This window comes from Somniosus microcephalus, chromosome 9 (genome assembly GCF_052327205.1).
Source record: "Somniosus microcephalus isolate GS21.2 chromosome 9, FLI_Smic_1.0, whole genome shotgun sequence".
Taxonomy (NCBI): Eukaryota; Metazoa; Chordata; class Chondrichthyes; order Squaliformes; family Somniosidae; genus Somniosus; species Somniosus microcephalus.
Window position 1 is genome coordinate 180,822,244 of NC_140995.1, and position 18,311 is coordinate 180,840,554.

General features: G+C 42.5%; 2 protein-coding genes across 3 annotated transcripts in view; one reads left to right on the top strand and one right to left on the bottom strand.

Annotated features, from left to right (window-relative positions):
• rars2 (arginyl-tRNA synthetase 2, mitochondrial) overlaps positions 1-4,703 on the top strand; it is a 98,489-nt gene extending 93,786 nt beyond the window's left edge. For both annotated transcript variants that reach the window (XM_085997650.1, XM_085997651.1), the window contains one exon: positions 569-4,703. In XM_085997650.1, the coding sequence (XP_085853776.1) occupies positions 569-655 (87 nt within the window). In that variant the 3' untranslated portion in view covers positions 656-4,703. The remainder of the gene's footprint in view (positions 1-568) is intronic.
• A 614-nt stretch (positions 4,704-5,317) lies between these two features.
• Positions 5,318-18,311, bottom strand: part of slc35a1 (solute carrier family 35 member A1) — a 42,585-nt gene continuing 29,591 nt past the window's right edge. Inside the window, exon 8 of the mRNA XM_085997653.1 lies at positions 5,318-11,616. Coding sequence (XP_085853779.1) covers positions 11,486-11,616 — 131 coding nt within the window. The 3' untranslated portion in view covers positions 5,318-11,485. The remainder of the gene's footprint in view (positions 11,617-18,311) is intronic.

The window sequence follows — 18,311 nt, forward strand, 5'->3', positions numbered from 1 at the left end:
TGATGGAACTTGGATTCAGACCCAAGATTCTCCTTGTAGTAAAGACCCAACCTCATCAGAAACCATCTGAGGAGGTGCCAAGAAGGGCCAGGTCATTCACAGTTACACTCACTCACTCTACTGGCTGATTATCAGTGTCCACACCTTCAGCCTTTAATCTATGTTAGATGTATGGTGTCGAGCACATGATACGGAGATGCAGCTGAACAATTGGGGTGACAAATAATGTATCAGAAACAAAGAAATCAGAGAAATTAAGTCAATGGACTCTTAACTGAAAAGCTACGGTTTGAATCAGTCTTGATTAGCATTGCATGGATTATGTCATGGTACCTGAGAATTGTAAATGCATTAACACATACAAACTGGTTTTCTTTTATGTAAAAAATAGTTAATTGGTGGTATCTAATCGAAAATCATTTCAAAAAAGTTGTCTTGGAAAAACTAAAAATAGGTACTAGTATTTCTTTCCCCTCAATCTAAGAAGTGTATGTTCTTGCCAGTCAGTTGTTCATCCAGTATTAACACTCCCAGGAGATGCCTCACCTCTCTCTATCTTTTATTCTAGGCAAGATTTCTACTTTTCAAGGGAACCTCTTCTGTACTCGCCAGTGGAATGAAGCTGCTCGGTATAACTCCAGTGGAGAAGATGTGATTAAACATCTGCTTTTATGTTCTAGCCAATGTAATGAGACTACTCAGCATAACTTAAGTAAAGATGTGATTAAACACACGTTTACAATAGCTGATTAAACCAAAAATAAACTTTGCTTTTATGAGTACCCACAAGGAAGAAGGGAAAACGAGATGGAAGAGTCGCGCTGAAGCTGCCCTCGTACAGCGTTCAGCTCAGGGCAGTTGTCCCCCTCACTCGGCTGCAGGCGGTGCATGGCCCGTGGTCCAGAGGGGAGAAAAATGAAGAGTAGAGGAAAACCTGCCTGGTTTCAGACAGTCTATTTCACAGAAGTAACCATTTGTTAAGTTTCTGGTTGGATTCTGTAATATGTGAGATCATGTACTAGTGGATCAATAATTCAAATGATTACCCTAGGTGGGGTGGGCCAGCCAGGACTAAATTCTTAACATTGAGCAGTATAGGGCTGAAGAAGATCAGATCATGTGGGCTAGGCTAAGTGAGATCTTGAATGCTCAGTCAACACCGAGCTCTACAAGCAATTTGCTTTATGGAAAAAAAAAAGCCTTTGAGCTGCCCTTGTATTTTCTACCCCTTGCACGTTGGCTGCCTAGATTATACTCTTATCATGAATTTCTACCACGGGAATATGGCCAAAGCAGCTTGCAAATGCCTGGCCAACATTTGTGGTAAGCATTCTGTTTGTAATTGTGTGATTAGAGATGTTAAGTCAGTTGAGACTAGACACAGTATATCAAGAATACTACAATCATACACTCTTTCCCCCCAAAAAAACTCCTTCCTGTTTTTATTTTCTGCCCTGCCGCACTATGATGAGGGACAGCAGGTGACTTGGTCCCAGGCTACTGCCAATGTCATTCTATAACTGGATGCTGGAGGGTGAATGGACTCCGCACATGATAGTTCACCTTTCCGGTTCCCTGTATTGGTGGTGGTGGTGGTGGGTGGGGGGTTGATCTTGACCTCCAGTCTGCATTGTAATCATAATTGGGATCATGCATGAAAAATCAAAAGACATGAACCTGCACTGCATACCGCATGATATTTTGTTTCATTGTAATTATTTAGTATTGCTTATTATAAAGATTGCCGGTGAGGGGCAATACTTCAGTATATTGTTCATTTAGCTCTGCAGCCTGGACTTGAATCCGACCCAGAATTCTGGGATAAAATCTCCTCTGGCCGTGAATGAACTTGGCCAGTATTTAGGAGGCACAGGTTTACAGGCTCAAAACACAATGTTCACAAATGGCAATCAAAACAACCATAAAAATAACTGGTGTGGAAAATGGTCAGAACTCGTTGGAATTTGATGTTGATTGAAGGCAGAGTAAAGCAGCTTTTATTCTGCATCTGCCAGTCCTATAGCTGATCTGGGAATACAATGCAGGAAAGAATAACCGAATGTTAATTGGACAAGGTGAAAAATTGAGTTGCAGGCATTACCTCTGTAAGCAGTAATCTGTTAATTTTTTTTCCCCTGACCGAATGATACTCTGTTCTATACAGGATGAGAGTGCAAGATCTCTTTCTTCACCCCCACCCCAAATTATATTATCAGATAAGAGTTTATGGGTGCATTTACTGTGACTTTGCATCCAAGGTCTAAGGAAACTGATTTTGGGTACACTTCAACATGAAAGTGGTAACATTACTCGGGTGTTATGTCCAGTCTGATTGAATGCACGAAAGCCAAGCAGCATCAGAGCCTATGCAGAAAGCCAATTTACGCTGGATGTGGTATAATTATAACTGGGTGTGGTATAATTATAACTGTTTGAACATCTGGGCAATTTGTAAACTTATTTTCCATGTTATTAATGTTGGTCAAGAAGTGACAACCCCTCCTGAGCTCTCCTAACATTAAAGATTAGTCACCCAGAGAGAGCAGAGCTCTGAATGTACCCAAGTACAAGATGCAGAGCACCTTTGTGACTGACCTCCATGCAAACCATTTTGCAATATAACACAGGACTGCTGACTGACTGTCGTACTCCACAGATACGGGTCTAACACCAGTAGCTGTGGCCCAAGACAGAACAACAGTACTAAAATGTATTGCTTGCAAAACTATGGGCTTGCGTATTATGGATTGCTGGTGCTGCTTGGCTAGTTTTGTACACTTTGCAGTGGTCGTAGGGGCTGCTGGGTTTACAGCTTTGAAATCAATTCAATTCAAATTGCTTTATTGGCATGACAAGTTACATCTTATGTTGCCAAAGCATCGGAAAACATTCATGTAAACCATTAAAGAAGCTTAAGTAATAGAGTGGGCAGTGGATGCTTTCCTTCTTTGAGGTTGTCTCTACCACTTGTTTCATTGCATGTTTTTTAATTGGGACTGATTTTTTAATCTAAGAGGTGATTTCCCGTTCTGTGGTCTGACTGCTCCCTATCACTAACTGATCTGATTAGTCTTGATTTTGAATGTCACCTTAGGAGTATGGGGCAATTTGGGGCTCCCCATGTTGGATCATTTTCTTTGGGGGTTCTATTTGGAGGTGGACTGCTGTCAGGAGCTTTCTTTCATGCTCATCACTAGCTGCTATGACCTTATTTCTTATGTAAAAAGAAATTCTGTATCTGGAATGGTATGGAAATAGATGATGATCCTGTTTCTCTAACTGTAGTCTGATTTGGTAGCCACATTGCTGGGAGGGGATGGATGTGACTGGACTGACTGCGGTGCGGTGCCCTGTCTGCTGTGATATTTGCTCTTGACTATAGTTTTTCATGGAGGTTGGGAACAGAAGGGAAGGGGGAGCAGAGACATTTCTGTGCATAGCAGAATGCCGGACTCTGCATTCTGATAAAGTTAAGTGCCTTTAAGACTCATCCTCTTTGTCCAAGAAATGTTTCTCCCGGTAAAGGAGGTGCTTGCTTTGAGCAGAGGTCAGGTAGAAAAGGGTGGGTACGTCTACCTTTTTAGGGGTGTGTTCAAGACAATGCAGCACTTTTTAAAAAGGAATTGTTCTCTGAACATGGGTGTTGCTAGCAAGGTTACATTTATTGTGCCTATCCCTGAAAGAGTGGCAGTAGGTAGTCCTACTCTTTGAACAACCGCATCGGACTGTTGGTGCTCCCATGAGGTGTTTGGTAGGGAATTCCAGAATGGCGATGAAGCAGTGGCAATATATGTCCAACGGTGAGAGACTTTGCAGCGATGGTGTTTCCAGGATAGTGCTGCTCTTGCCCTTCTTGTTGGTAGAGGTTGCAGAGCTGGGAGGTGCTGTTGAAGTAAGCTTCGTGAGTTTCTGCAGTTCATGTTCAATGTTAGTCCCAAAAAATAGCAATGATTTGCTAAAGAAGATTTTGATGAATACGCTGCTGTCCAATTGGTGTTCAACTACATCATGTTAAACAGTGGGAAGACCAAAGCAATCATCTTCAGTACTAAGTCGACACTCTCGCCACTGACTCCACGTGCCATCTCAGGTGACTTAGTCGAGCCCGAGCTAAGGTTCTGGTCTTCCATCCTCTCCATCACAAAAAAACACCTTCCACCTCCATAATAATCGGCCACCTCTGCCCATACTTCAACCCTTCTGTACTGAAACCCTCAGCCATATCTTTGCCACTTTCACACCTGACTGTTCCAATGTTTCTGGCCGGCCACCCATCCAGAATTCTGCTACCCATATCCCATCCCACACGAAGTCCTGTTCACTATCACCCCTGTCCCTTTTAAGCTCCTGCTCCCCTAATGCCACAAATTTAAAATGTGTTTAAATCTTTCCATGGTCCAAACATCTGCCCCCTCCTTCCCTCTCTGTTCCCTTGACTTTGGCCTCTTGTGCTACCATGAAGCCTTCATCTACTTCCCCACCTCTCTCTCCCTTAAAACCCACCCCCGCCCAAGCTTTTGGTCGTTCTCCTAATCCCTCCTCCTTTGGCCTGTCATACATTTCCCCCCACCACCACTCTGAAGTACTGTGGGATGTCTTTCTACATTAAAGGCACTATATAAATGCAAGTTGTTAACCTTTCTTAAACTCCGGTTGTATTTATTGACTCCTTGAGGTAATTAAAACTTATTATTCCATACCAATCTGATTACATTTGTGTTTTCCATGCATTGAATTGTTGGAGTCCAAAACCAGGGGTCACAGTCTAAGGGGTAAGCCATTTAGGACGGAGATGAGGAATTTCTTCACCCAGAGAGTGGTGAACCTGTGGATTTCTCTACCACAGAAGGCAGTTGAGGCCAATTCATTAAATATATTCAAGGAGTTGGATATATTTCTTAAGGCTAAAGGGATATGGGGAGAAAGCAGGGACAGGGTACTGAGTTTGGATGATCAGCCATGATCTCATTGACTGGTGGAGCAGGCTTGAGGGGCCGAATGGCCTACTCCTGCTCCTATCTTCTATGTTTCTATGGGACTTGGTGGAAAATTGTGTCTGAGAATATGCTACTGAGAGTAGTGAATTAAAGGAAGCTGAGAGGCTGCTGATGGAGAAGCAAAAGACCTAGGATCAGAAAGAAGTATGGCAGAGGCAAGTGTTTTGAATCTCTGCTAAAGGGGTTTTAAATAGACATTGCCCCTAATAAAAATGAGTGTTTTACAGCTTCAGCAGTGGCTGATAGGAACATGAACCCTGTACCCATGCAGCTGTGTTATTTAATGACAATAACTTTAGTCAATGTACCTTTGCAAAGTGTAGATGTCAATAAAAGGTTTAATGTGACAAAACAGCTACCCGTTTTCTATAAATATTCCTTTCCAGGGAGGAAACCCAATGGGCTAAAAATTCAGGTGTTTAACAACACCCGGTACCAGCAGAATTTTGCGAGGGTCAGAAGCGCTGCCGGTAAAAGCGCTGGCCCTGGAAATGTAAATACAGGAAACTTTCGATTTACCGGCACCTAAATAACCGGAAATCTCGGTTAACTGGCAAAATTCAGGAGTAGGTTCAGGTAAGTTTTATTACTTGCCTTCCTCGATCTGTTGCTGTGCAAGTGTGTGGTTGCAGCTGTTGCTAAGCTACAGAGACGCTTGGAACTTGTGGCCATTGTTCAGTACCTGTTGCTAAGCAACAGGGTTTGTTGCTTTATACAGAGCTCAGCTCCGTATCTTTTACTATAGCTTTCGGTTATCCGGAATTTTTGATGAACCGGCACCACGTCGGTGCCGGATTAAAAAAAAGTTTCCTGTAGGGTGAGGGTGACAGCACGCCGACTTGATGTCACCTCGGCGAACTTGGACTTTTAGCGCAGAGGCCCAAATACCAGCACATTTTCGGCGGCCGCAGTAGCTTTCGTTTCCCACTCAATTTTTACACCGATGTTTCTCTACAGATGCTGCCTGACCGGTTTTCAGAATTGTGTTTTTTTCCTGATTTGCAGTATCTTGCTTTACTAGTTAAGTCCTGGGAGTAGGATGCCTGCCTGTCTAAACTCTTTTAGTCTGGCAATGAAGAGTACTTATGAGAGGAGGAAAGCCCATCCATTAATTTAATAATTGTTGTGTCTGGGTCTAGAGCTCCTGTGATGAATTGTTACTTTTGTACATTTTGATTAGGTGAACATAGCATCTAAAGTGTCACAGTTGTGGATTATTCAGCTGTCATTTCATAAATCTAACCAAAACTGGCTTCTTATAGATGAAAATTTATCCCAATGTGTATATCTTTTGTTAGTAAAACCCAAGTTGAACATCATTAATCTACACTTCCTAATCATTAAGAAAATGTTAGATTTGAGAGCAGCAAAAAGTTTAACAGGAAATTGCTATAACCCCAGGCAGAACTGTCAGGGAAAAGAGAAGACGGGGAGACTTGCAGGAAGAGCGAGAAAGAAATTAGAGACATGGAGATAGCAATGAAAGAGTGCATAAGGCATTCAGAAAGAGAATGAGAAATAGGTAAAGATACAATTACAAGATGAGTTGTTTGGTCCAGGAACAAGGGAAATTAGTTAAATAAAAACTTGTACTTGGTGGCATCATCCTAGTTAGTCACTAATGTAGGGGAAAAAGCAGCAGCCAATTTTCACACCGCATAGTCCCACAAACAGCAATGTAATAATGACCAGATAATCTGTGATGTTGGTTGAGGGATAAATGGTGGCCAGGACATTCCCCCTGCTCCTCTTCGAAATAGCGCCATGGGATTTTTGCATCCACCTGAGGGGGCAGACTGGGCCCTGGTGTAATGTCTCATTAGAAAGAAGTCACCTCCAACAGTGCAGCACTCTCCGTACTGTACTGACGTGTGATTGTGCTCTGAAGTAATTCCTTTTGACATTGAAACATTTAATGTGCCTTAAAATACTGTCTGCACCCTTAATACATTTGGAGCAGTAAATCGTGGTGTTAAGGAAGTATATCCTACATGTGAAGAGAATGGAGGGAGGGTTGGAAGAGAGAAATTTAGGAGTGCAGATATCTTGTAGAGGGGAAAATGCCAATAGGAATCTGGGTTTATATACAGTATAGGGGCATAAATTATAAAAGGCTCATTGTTTGACATTGGTTAAGTCACAATTAGTGTAGCATGCAGTACCCCTCCTCCCCCATTATAAGGATTAGAATTATGGAAAGGATAGAGGGAATACCAGTAATGATGAGGTATGATTATGGAGAAAAGTTTACACAAAAGGGAGGCTTTATTCATTGAAACAGAAATGGGTCACAATTAGCCCCAACAGCTTTTCAAAATGATGAAAGGTTCTGAGAAAGTAACCAATGAAAGACTGTTTCTGCTGTTTGGCAAATTGGTAACAAGGGTTATCATTAAATGAATGAAGGTTCTTCAAATAAATGGGCAGGAGGACATGGAATGCTTTTCTGCAAGTATCTATAAAAGCAGAGAGTACTATAACAATTTGTAAAGGAGATGGGGAAGCTACTGAGGTGATGGACAGATGGACAGCAGTCCAAGTGTGCACACTGACCATATTAAACTAAGATTTAATTAATAGGATAATAATCAAAAGGAAGCACTTCAAGTAACGTGAACAGCAGAATTAAATTTTCCTCCAAGCATAGCAAAAAGTCAGAAATCATTCCATGAATTAGGTTACATTTTATATTCTAATGATGTGGAAATGTTGCATGTTGTAAATGGGGTGATGTGCAGTTCCCCTTCTAGACTTCAACACAGCTGCAAGATGACCAGTTTTGCTTAAAAAAAGATTTATTTTCCCCACAATAAAAGTCCAAAACAAATTGACATTTAAAAGAACAACAGTAGTGAATCCCTTCCCGCAGCTTGTGTGGCCACATTATGCCACAAAGATTTTCACATAAGATCCTAACACCAAGCTGAGTTTGGCGCACAAATTATAGATTAATTTGTTGTAACACACCATGTAACAAACTTACATTTACAGTACTAAAATATCACCCACTTGCTTTTCCCCCATTGACAACCAACAAACTCGCATCACTGCAATGAATGGAACCTGTACTTAGATTGCCTGAGACTGGTTTCAAATTTAATCCTTTTTACTGTACTACTTTCAAACTACATTCAGAATAATGGTTTAAAATATTTTACAATAGAAAAGTACCTATTCAATCTCTTATGGTTTGCTATAAAGGCTCAAATCTCCACAGTACAGCAGCATTCTACACTTTCTACAAATATGTAGCCAACTTTACATTAACATGTACAATAACTCAAGGAATTTTCCTCACCATGAGTATCTGTGAGGTAACTAGTGCTGCTGAAGGCACTGAAACAGTCAGTGAATAAATATCACCCTACTTCATTCATTCAAGAACATTTAAAGGACAGTTTCATGAAAAAAAGTGAGCCACACATTGAAGGGATGGGAAAAATCATTGATCTGACCATTAGAAAATAGCAGGACTTCATACATTATACTTCACTATGGCATATACCTGTATATATATATTCATATGCAGGTATTACTTTCAATTGAATTATTTCAGACAAAAAAGGGGTGGGAGTGTAAAAGTTGAGATTCTCATGTCCTGTCAGTTTCTGCTTGAATACCTCAGTTCCAAGTGACTGAGCACGTGCTTTTAGTATTTACTAATCCGATACACTGAGGCCAGTTACAAAGAGCTCAGCCGCACTGCGCCAGGTTGAGGAGTTTGTGAAACTTGTACATAACTCAGGGTACAGCAACAGCCCTCACCTGCTGCAGCCTACATTTACCTTGCTTTTTTAATGAATGCACCATTTTATACCAGTAATAGCAATCCTAAGATCAGGTGAAGACCAGCAGTCAACTAAATGGCTGTGTTGGCTTTAATAGTTGTGCCATTATCTTACCTAAGGGCAGGGAAAAAAGCATATTATTTTCTCAAGACCCCCTAATCTATTAGAACTTTTCTTCAGCCTGTTAAGTGTCTACTGTAAATTTAGGTTTACTCCCTAAATTTTTGCTTTTTTTAAAATTACAATTTAGTTTATTTTTTTAAAAAGGTTGATGTAATAAGAGGCACATATTGTTATGGAGTACTACTGCACTACAAGAGAGTGCGCAAGGGTGTAATTTACTACAGGCCACATTTCCGATCTCAACTATATCCCTGCGACGAGGTTCTAAATGGAGACCAAGCATTTTCACATAGGAAAGAAAAAAATGGGTTCATTTTTGTGTCTTTAATGCTCGTGGTGCAGAGCTTTGCGTACTATGGAATGCATATTGGAAATTCAAGTACAGCCCCAATTCCTGTTCTGCACCGGAAGCACTAAAAATGAAAACACATACAGGAAACTTTTTTTTATCCGGCACCAACGTGGTGCCGGTTCATCAAAAATTCCGGATCACCGAGCGCTATAGTAAAAGATACGGGAGCCGAGAGCTCTGTATAAAGCAACAAACCCTGTTGCTTAGCAACAGGTTCAGAACAATGGCCACAAGTTATAAGCGTCTCTGTAGCTTAGCAACAGCTGCAGTCACACCCTTGCACAGCAACAGATGGAGGAAGGCAAGTACTATGAAGTATGAGCCTACTCCTGAATTTTGCCGGTTAACCAAGATTTCTGGTTATTTAGGTGCCGGTAAATCGAAAGTTTCCTGTACAAAAATGCGAAAGGCAATTAACCAGACCTTGTTTCAACACAGTTCTCAGTCGAGGAAGACATGGCACAGAGAGGATGGGAGGCAAGAAAACATTTTTTCAAATCAACATGCAATAACTTATAATCACCCTTCAATTTACAACTCCCAAGCAAATGCTGTTAATACCTACTCCTTTTCTAAATACCGTAAAGGGACATCTGTACTTGGAAGAACACTTCGGGCATGAATGCCTCAAATATGCTCCTGTCAATTATAGGGTGATTTTACCTCTGCCCTTCCCTGACAATGTGCCTCAAATAAAGCAAAGGATAAACTTGCCTTTATAAATATCAGAAGAGCCCTACCATACATTATAAGTAGGACTGCTAACTCCATGTTAAACTGTAGAGTTTTGTACTGTAAGCCCACAGGAACAGGGCTCAAACTCTGACAGCCAGCCTGGTCTGGTTTTGAATGCAGAAGTGGAAGACAGCCTGCTGTGTTCAAACCCATCATCCCACTACAACTACAATAACATTAAGTTTTTCCTCATGTGTTAAACATATATATTAATGAACACACATTTTGCTTCATTGTAAGGATTTGCAACAAAATGAATACAGTGAATTGATGTACATTCTCACTCAAAAAAACATTAATTGCAAGCGAGGCCTTTTTTCAACGCTAGCCTTATTATTTGTTGAACTGTTTACCAAAAGCTACAATCATATTCTTCTCTACAATTTTTGTTTCCTCCCTCTTTAGATACAACAGCTATACAATTCCTATTCTGAGGGATGTACGAGTATCTGACTTTTACCAACATTATTTCCTAGGTGGGGAAGTACCTAATCTCCCCAAAAGCCCCAATTCAATAGTCGCAGTTTTTTTTTGTTGCAGCGGGAGAGCGTATTTACCGTGTCCCCTCATATTCCTCAACCTCTGCGATTAGCAAGATCACATCCATGAACAGAGTATTCACAGCAATCGCTCCCATTTCCCTAAACAGCGTTATTTCATAGCCATTAAAATTAAGTTGGACTACAAGAGTAGATTTTATTTTATGGAATAATTTCTGCAACAAAAATCATACTAATTATCTGGCTAGAAGAGTTATTGAAGGTTACAGAGATAAAAGAACAAAGAGGATCAATGGCTCTTGGGATGGTATCTGGAAGTAACTACCAACTGAAGTGCAAGAATGTGCAGATTTTTTTTTTTTTTTTTAGGTGGAAGGGGCGGGGGGGTCTTGCTCAATTACTTTTTTTTAGGAACTGGGAGAAAATCTTGAATCACCTGTGAGAAAGGTCTGCAAGAGGTGTGTTACAACAAAATGCACAGCACCAAGTGCGTGGAAGGGACAGGTTTGACAGGGTGAATGGACTGCCTCGGTAATTACTTTGTTTTCTTCACTGCCACGAAAGAAGTTCCAGAATTCACAGATTAACGCCAATACCAAAATCTGACTTGCAACGCCAATTACGATTTTCTGGGCTATTCCACTGTGTGTCAAGCAACTGCACACAACTGAATTAACGAGAATTTTATCATCACTAAATGTAACTTACCTGGGGTATTGTATTAACAGCACCTTCTTGTAACTACCATATTAAGAAATTATTTCCATATAATTTGTGATAAATAACTTGTGCAAGTTTCTATTCCGCAATGCACCACAAACATTCCTCCACCCAGCTGGCCACCAAGTGCAATAAAAATGCATCAATGAGGCAATAACCTATTGAGAAGCTTTTTTTTCAAAAAAATGTCATTTCCCTCCAATAGCTGGCTTCAGAGAAGATGCAGATAAGGAGGTTTTTTTGGCCTTTTCAGAATAAAGTGTTCAATGTTCACACATTCACCAGCGACAGTTTGGACTTCTCTGTTTCAACCTGCTCAAGTGTGGCTGTATTTTGCTTCGGTAAACCATAATAGTATATTGAAACACAGACGAGAATGGATCCAGACATAAAGCTTGGCGCTGAAATTAAACAAAAATAAAAGTACTTCGCTAGCATTAGAAAGATATTATCTAATATTTGCATTGGTGCAACATAGGAAAAGTTCTTAAATACACTATTCTTTAGCCATGTCCTCCATAATTTGAGTATCTTGCTCTGTTATTTTCCTCCCAAGTGCTGATTGATATCTCTACCTCATGATGGGGCCAAGACTGGAAACACACTCGGGGCAATTTTTGACGTCCCCTTCAAGCGCTAAAGAGCCTCTGAGGTGGTCAAGATGGCGTCTTGAGCTGAAAGGCCAATTTAGTCCACGTTTAGCGAAAGACACCATCTTGGTAAAGGAGTTGAAGCTTGCTCTAGGAACAGCTGCCCGGAGAATTGTTATGGGCGGATTGCCTGCCAACACTCCTTAACGAGGCTCCATGGCATTTTGGTGCATAGTGCTTGACCTAACGCCCTCTCCTAACAGCAACCAGCTGATTGGGAGTAAGTCAATGCGGAGGAATTCAAGCTCTACTTAAGATATATCACCTTTTACTGTTCACTTGCTGCTGGAGGTTTGAAAAGGACTTTTGAAACATCAGGAGACTTTCTGCGACACTATAAATACTTCAACACTATCAACATTTATTCTGGAAATTCTCTTGAGGACTTCACCTCAAAAGAGTGAGTGCTGTGCTACTCCACCTTATTAGGAGTCACCAGGAGAAAGGGAGTGCTTGGTCATGGGCATCTTGCCAAGGGTGCCCCTGGGTCTGCAGGAGGAATGGGAGGAGGACATGAGGTCGGGCAGCGTGACACCTGCTGCTGCAGGAGGGCGAGGTGGACTCCTTCCCCCCTGTGGGTACAGGACATCCCTCCTCCTCTGGACCTCCAGTGCCATGCCTGAGAACTTGTGCACCCTCTCAGAACGGGATTAAAACGGAGTGTACTTAAACAGAGTGTTTTATTTGGGAATTTGGAGAAGAGGGGGAAGGAGTTGCTGCTTTTTGCCTACACTATTTGTAGTTTTTTTTATTCATTCGTGGGCGTCACTGGCAAGGCCAACATTTATTGCCCATCCCTAATTGCCCTCGAGAAGATGGTGGTGAGCCGCCTTCTTGAACCGCTGCAGTCCGTGTGGTGAAGGTATTCCCACAGTGCTGTTAGGGAGGGAGTTCCAGGATTTTGACCCAGCGACGATGAAGGAACGGCGATATATTTCCAAGTCAGGATGGTGTGTGACTTGGAGGTGGTGGTGTTCCCATGTGCTTGCTGCCCTTGTCCTTCTAGGTGGAAGAGGTCACGGGTTTGGGAGGTGCTGCCAAAGAAGCCTTGGCAAGTTGCTGCAGTGCATCTTGTAGATGGTACACACTGCAGCCACGGTGCGCCGGTGGTGGAGGGAGTGAATGTTTAAGGTGGTGGATGGGGTGCCAATCAAGCGGGCTGCTTTGCCCTGGATGGTGTCGAGCTTCTTGAGTGTTGTTGGAGCTGCACTCATCTAGGCAAGTGGAGAGTATTCCATCACACTCCTGACTTGTGCCTTGTAGATGGTGGAAAGGCTTTGGGGAGTCAGGAGGTGAGACACTCGCCGCAGAATACCTAGCCTCTGACCTGCTCTTGTTGTCACAGTATTTGTATGGCTGGTCCAGTTAAGTTTCTGATCAATGGTGACCCCCAGGATATTGATGGTGGGGGATTCGACGATGGTAATGCCGTTGAATGTCAAGGGGCCGTGGTTAGACTCTCGCTTGTTGGAGATAGTCATTGCCTGGCACTTGTGTGGCACGAATGTTAACTGCCACTTATCAGCCCAAGCCTGAATGTCGTCCAGATCTTGTTGTATGCGGGCATAGACTGCTTCATTATCTGAGGAGTTGCGAATGGCGATGAACACTGTGCAGTCATCAGTGAACATCCCCATTTCTGACCTTATGTTGGAGGGAAGGTCATTGATGAAGCAGCTGAAGATGGTTGGGCCTAGGACACTGCCCAAGTTCTTCTCCAGCCGCGAGATGTCTTTAATCCTGGCACCAGGCAGGCAACACAACCTTTGGAACTCGATGCTGCGATGTCCTGGGGCTGAGATGATTGACCTCCAACTATCGCAACCATCTTCCTTTGTGCTTGGTAATGCTTTGTGTTACAGGTAGATATTTAATTTCAGTACCCATAACTTAATCTTACACTGTAAAATAAGTTACCTCATTACAAATGTAATTTAATTAAATTAAATAAAACAAGGTCATATAGGGATGGCAGTGCAGGTGGTGTGCCGCAACTGCAGCATGTGGGAGTTTGTGGAGAGCATTGTGATCCCGGACAACCACGTTTGCAGTAAGTGCCTGCATCGTGAGGAACTTCAGCTCAGAGTCTTTGAACTGGAGTCTGAGGTGCAGACATTGTGGGGCATCAGGGATGGGGAGAGTTACTTGGACACTTTGATCCAGGAGGCAATCACACCCCTTAGGTTAGGTAGTGGTACAGGTCTGGTTGGTGGTCAGGGACAGGAGGGTGTGACTGCAACACAGGCAGGTAAGGGGACCCCCAGGTGCAGTGCTGGAGGAGCCTCAGCTTTTGCCCTTGTCCAACAGGTATGAGGTTCTTGCTGCCTGTGTGGATGAGCAAGCTGACCATGACACCATGGTGCAGGAGGCCATTCAAGTGGGGGGAGTGAAAGGGAATGCAGTTGTGGTAGGGGACAGTATAGTCAGGGGGATTGATACCGTTCTCTGCAGCTGCGACCGGGAGTTCCGAAGGTTGTGTTGCCTGCCCGGTGCCAGGGTTAAAGACATCTCCTCGCAGCTGGAGAAGAACATGGAGTGGGATGGGGAGGATCCAGTTGTCGTGGTCCATGTAGGAACCAATGACATAGTTAGAAATAGGAATGAAGTTCTGCTGAGTAATTTTGAGGAGCTAGGATCCAAATTAAAAAGCAGAACCTCAAAAGGTAATAATCTCTGGATTGTTACCTGAGCCACGTGCAAATTGGCATAGGGTCAAACAGAGTAGAGGTTTAAATGCGTGGTTCAAAGAGCGGTGTGGGAGGAAGAGGTTTCAGTTCATGGGGCACCAGCTCCGGTACTGGGGAAAGAGGGAGCTGTTCCATTGAGACAGGTTCCACTTAAACCAGGCTGGGACCAGTGTCCTGGCGAACCGAATAACTAGGGCAGTAGACAGGCCTTTAAACTAATGAAGGCGGGTGGGAGGATTCAGGAAAGAGTAAATTTAAAAGCAGCGAGAGAAATGTCAAGGTTCTAGAGCAGAGTAGAGTTTTGGGTAAAAAGCAGAGTGGGTCAGGAAGGGACAGAGAGAGTAACAAAGGTAATAGGGCATCAGTGGCTAAGGTGACATCAGGGAAAAATAGAAATAAGTCAAAGCTGAAGGCACTATATCTGAATGAGTGAAGCATTCGCAACAAAATAGATGAATAGCAGATAGAAATGAATAGGTTTGATCTAATAGCCATTACGCAAACGTGGTTGCAATGAGGCCAAGGTTGGGAACTAAATATTCCAGGATACTTAACTTTTAGAAGAGATAGGCAAAATGGAAAAGGAGGCGGGGTAGCCCTGATAATAAAGGATGGGATAAAGACAGTAGAGAGGAAGGATCTTAGCTCTGAAAATCAAGTAGAATCAGTTTGGGTGGAACTAAGAAACAGCAAGGGGCAGAAAACATTGGTGGGAGTTGTTTATAGGCCCCCAAACAGTAGTTGTAATGTCAGGCAGAGTATAAATCAGGAAATTAGAGGTGCATGTAACAAGGGTAATGCAGTAATAATGGGGGACTTTAATAATCTACATATAGACTGGGCAAACCAAATTTACAGTAATAGTGTAGAAGATGAATTCATGGAATGTATGCAAGATAGTTTTCTAGATCAGTATGTTGTGGAATCAACTAGGGAACAGGCTATTTTAGATCTGGTATTGTGCAATGAGATAGGATTAATTAATAACCTTGTAGTAAAGGGACCTTTTGAAAAAAGTGACCATAAAATGATAGAATTTTAGATTGAGTTTGAAAGTGATTTAGTTAAATCTGAAACTAGGATCATAAATCTAAACAAAGCAAACTACGTAATTATGAGGGGCGAGTTGGCTAAGGTAGATTGGGAAACTAGATTAAAAGGTATGACGGTAGACAAGCAATGGCTAGCATTTAAAGAATTAATACATAATTTACAACAAATATACATTCCTTTAAGGCACAAAAACCCCGCAGGGAAAAACCGGTCCACAGGTAGCAAATGTAACCCCACTATTTAAGAAAGGAGGAAGAGAGAAAATGGGGTACAGACCAGTTTGCCTGACAGCAGTAGCAAGGAAAATGCTAGAAACTATTATTAAGTTCGTGGTAACAGGGCACTTAGAAAATAATAATAGGATTGGGCAGAGTCAACACGGATTTATGAAAGGGAAATAGTGTGTGACAAATCTGTTACTTTTTTTTTTTCCCCTGAGGTTGTAACTAGCAGAATAGATATGAGGGAACCAGTGGATGTGGTGTAGTTGGATTTTCAGAAGGCATTCAAGAAGGTGCCACACAAGAGGTTAGTAAACAAAATTAGGGCTCATGGATTTGGGGTAATATACTAGCATGGATTGAGGATTGGTTAACGGAAAGAAAACAGAGTAGGAATAAACGGGTCATTTTTGGGTTGGCAGGCTGTAACTAGTGGGGTACCACTAGGCTCAGTGCTTGGGCCTCAGCTAGTCACAATCTACATCAATGAATTGGATGAGGGGACCAAATGTAATATATCCAAGTTTGGTGATGATACAAAGCTGGATGAGAATGTAAGTTGTGAGGAGGATGCAAAGAGGCTTCAAGGGGATATAGACAAGCTAAGTGAGTGGGCAAGAACATGGCAAATGGAATATAATGTGGAGAAATGTGAAGTTATCCACTTTGGTAGGAAAAATAGAAAAGCAGAGTATTTTTTTAATTGGCGAGAGATTGGGAAATGTGGTGTTCAGAGGGACCTGGGTGTCCTTGTAAACAAATCACAAAGTTAACATGCAGGTCTAGCAAGCAATTAGGAAAGCAAATGGTATGTTGTCCTTTATTACAAGAGGATTTGAATATAAGAGTAAAGATGAGGGGGTGGTCATATGAGGAGAGGTTGAGTAGATTGGGACTCTACTCATTGGAGTTCAGAAGAATGAGAGGCGATCTTATTGAAACATATAAGATTGTGAAGGGCTTGATCGGGTGGATGCGGTGAGGATGTTCCCAATGAAGGGTGAAACTAGAACTAGGGGGCATAATCTTAGAATAAGGGGCTGCTCTTTCAAAACTGAGATGAGGAGAAACTTCTTCACTCAGAGGGTGGTAGGTTTGTGGAATTTGCTGCCCCAGAAAGCTGTGGAAGCTACATCATTAAATAAATTTAAAACAGAAATAGATAGTTTCCTAGAAGTAAAGGGAATTAAGGGTTACGGGGAGCGGGCAGGAAATTGGACACGAGTCTAGGTTCGGAATGGTCATGGCCCTGTGGGTAGTGGAGTGGGCCCAGGGGCCGTGTAGCCTGGTTCTGCTCCTACTGTGTTCTAATTCTGTGTTAGATTTCAGGAGATGGTTTTATTCCTGTTCCTGGCTGAGGTGGAGATCGCCTTTACAGAAGGTAAGTACTGTAGAAAATATAGGGACAGTGATCTCCTGGAAGAATTTTGATCGCCTAGATGGGTCGGAGAGGAATTTCCCAGATTTTTTTCTCCCAAATTGGCCATTGGGTCTTTATCTGGTTTTTCGCCTCTCCCGGGAGATCACATGGGTTCGGGTGGATGCAGAGTGATAGAAGATTTGAGGTTAGGATCAGATCAGCCATGATCTTATTGAATGGTGGAGCAGGCTCGAGGGGCCGATTGGCCTACTCCTGCTCCTATTTCTTATGTTCTTAAATCTTACTACAATTATATAGGACCCTGGTGAGACCACACCTGGAGTAGTGTGTACAGTTTTGGTCTCATCTAAGGAAGGATATACTTGCCATAGAGGGAGTGCAACGAAGGTTCACCAGACTAATTCTCTACCCCAGAGGGCTGTGGAGGCTCAGTCGTTGAGTATATTCAAGATAGAGATCGACAGATTTTTGGATATTAAGGGAATCAAGGGATATGGGGATAGTGCAGGAAAGTGGAGTTGAGGTAGAAGATCAGCCATGATCTTATTGAATAGCAGAGCAGGCTCGAAGGGCCAAGTGGCCTACTCCTGCTCCTATTTCATATGTTCTTGAACAATCGGGTGGGATATGTGTCGGTGCAGGCTCGATGGGCCGAAATGGCCTCTATCTGCACTGTGGGGTTTCTGTGATTCTGTGTGTGTGTGTGAATCCTGAAACCTGCAGCTGTGTGTCAGCCAGCCCACACCACACCTTCAATCGAAGTGGGTGCATGGAGACACATATACTTCTCGAAAACTATTCAAAAAAGGTGGTAGAGAGAAAACAGGGAATTACAGACCGGTAAGCCTGACATCGGTAGTGGGGAAAATGCTAGAGTCCATTATAAAAGATGTAATAGCAGAGCACTTGGAAAACAGTGACCGGATCGGACAAAGTCAACATGGATTTGCAAAAGGTAAATCGTGCTTGACTAATCTACTGGAATTTTTTTGAGGATGTAACTGGTAAAATAGATATGGGAGAACCAGTGGATGTGGTGTATTTGGACTTTCAGAAGGCTTTCGATAAGGTCCCGCATAAGAGATTAGCGTGTAAAGTTAAGGC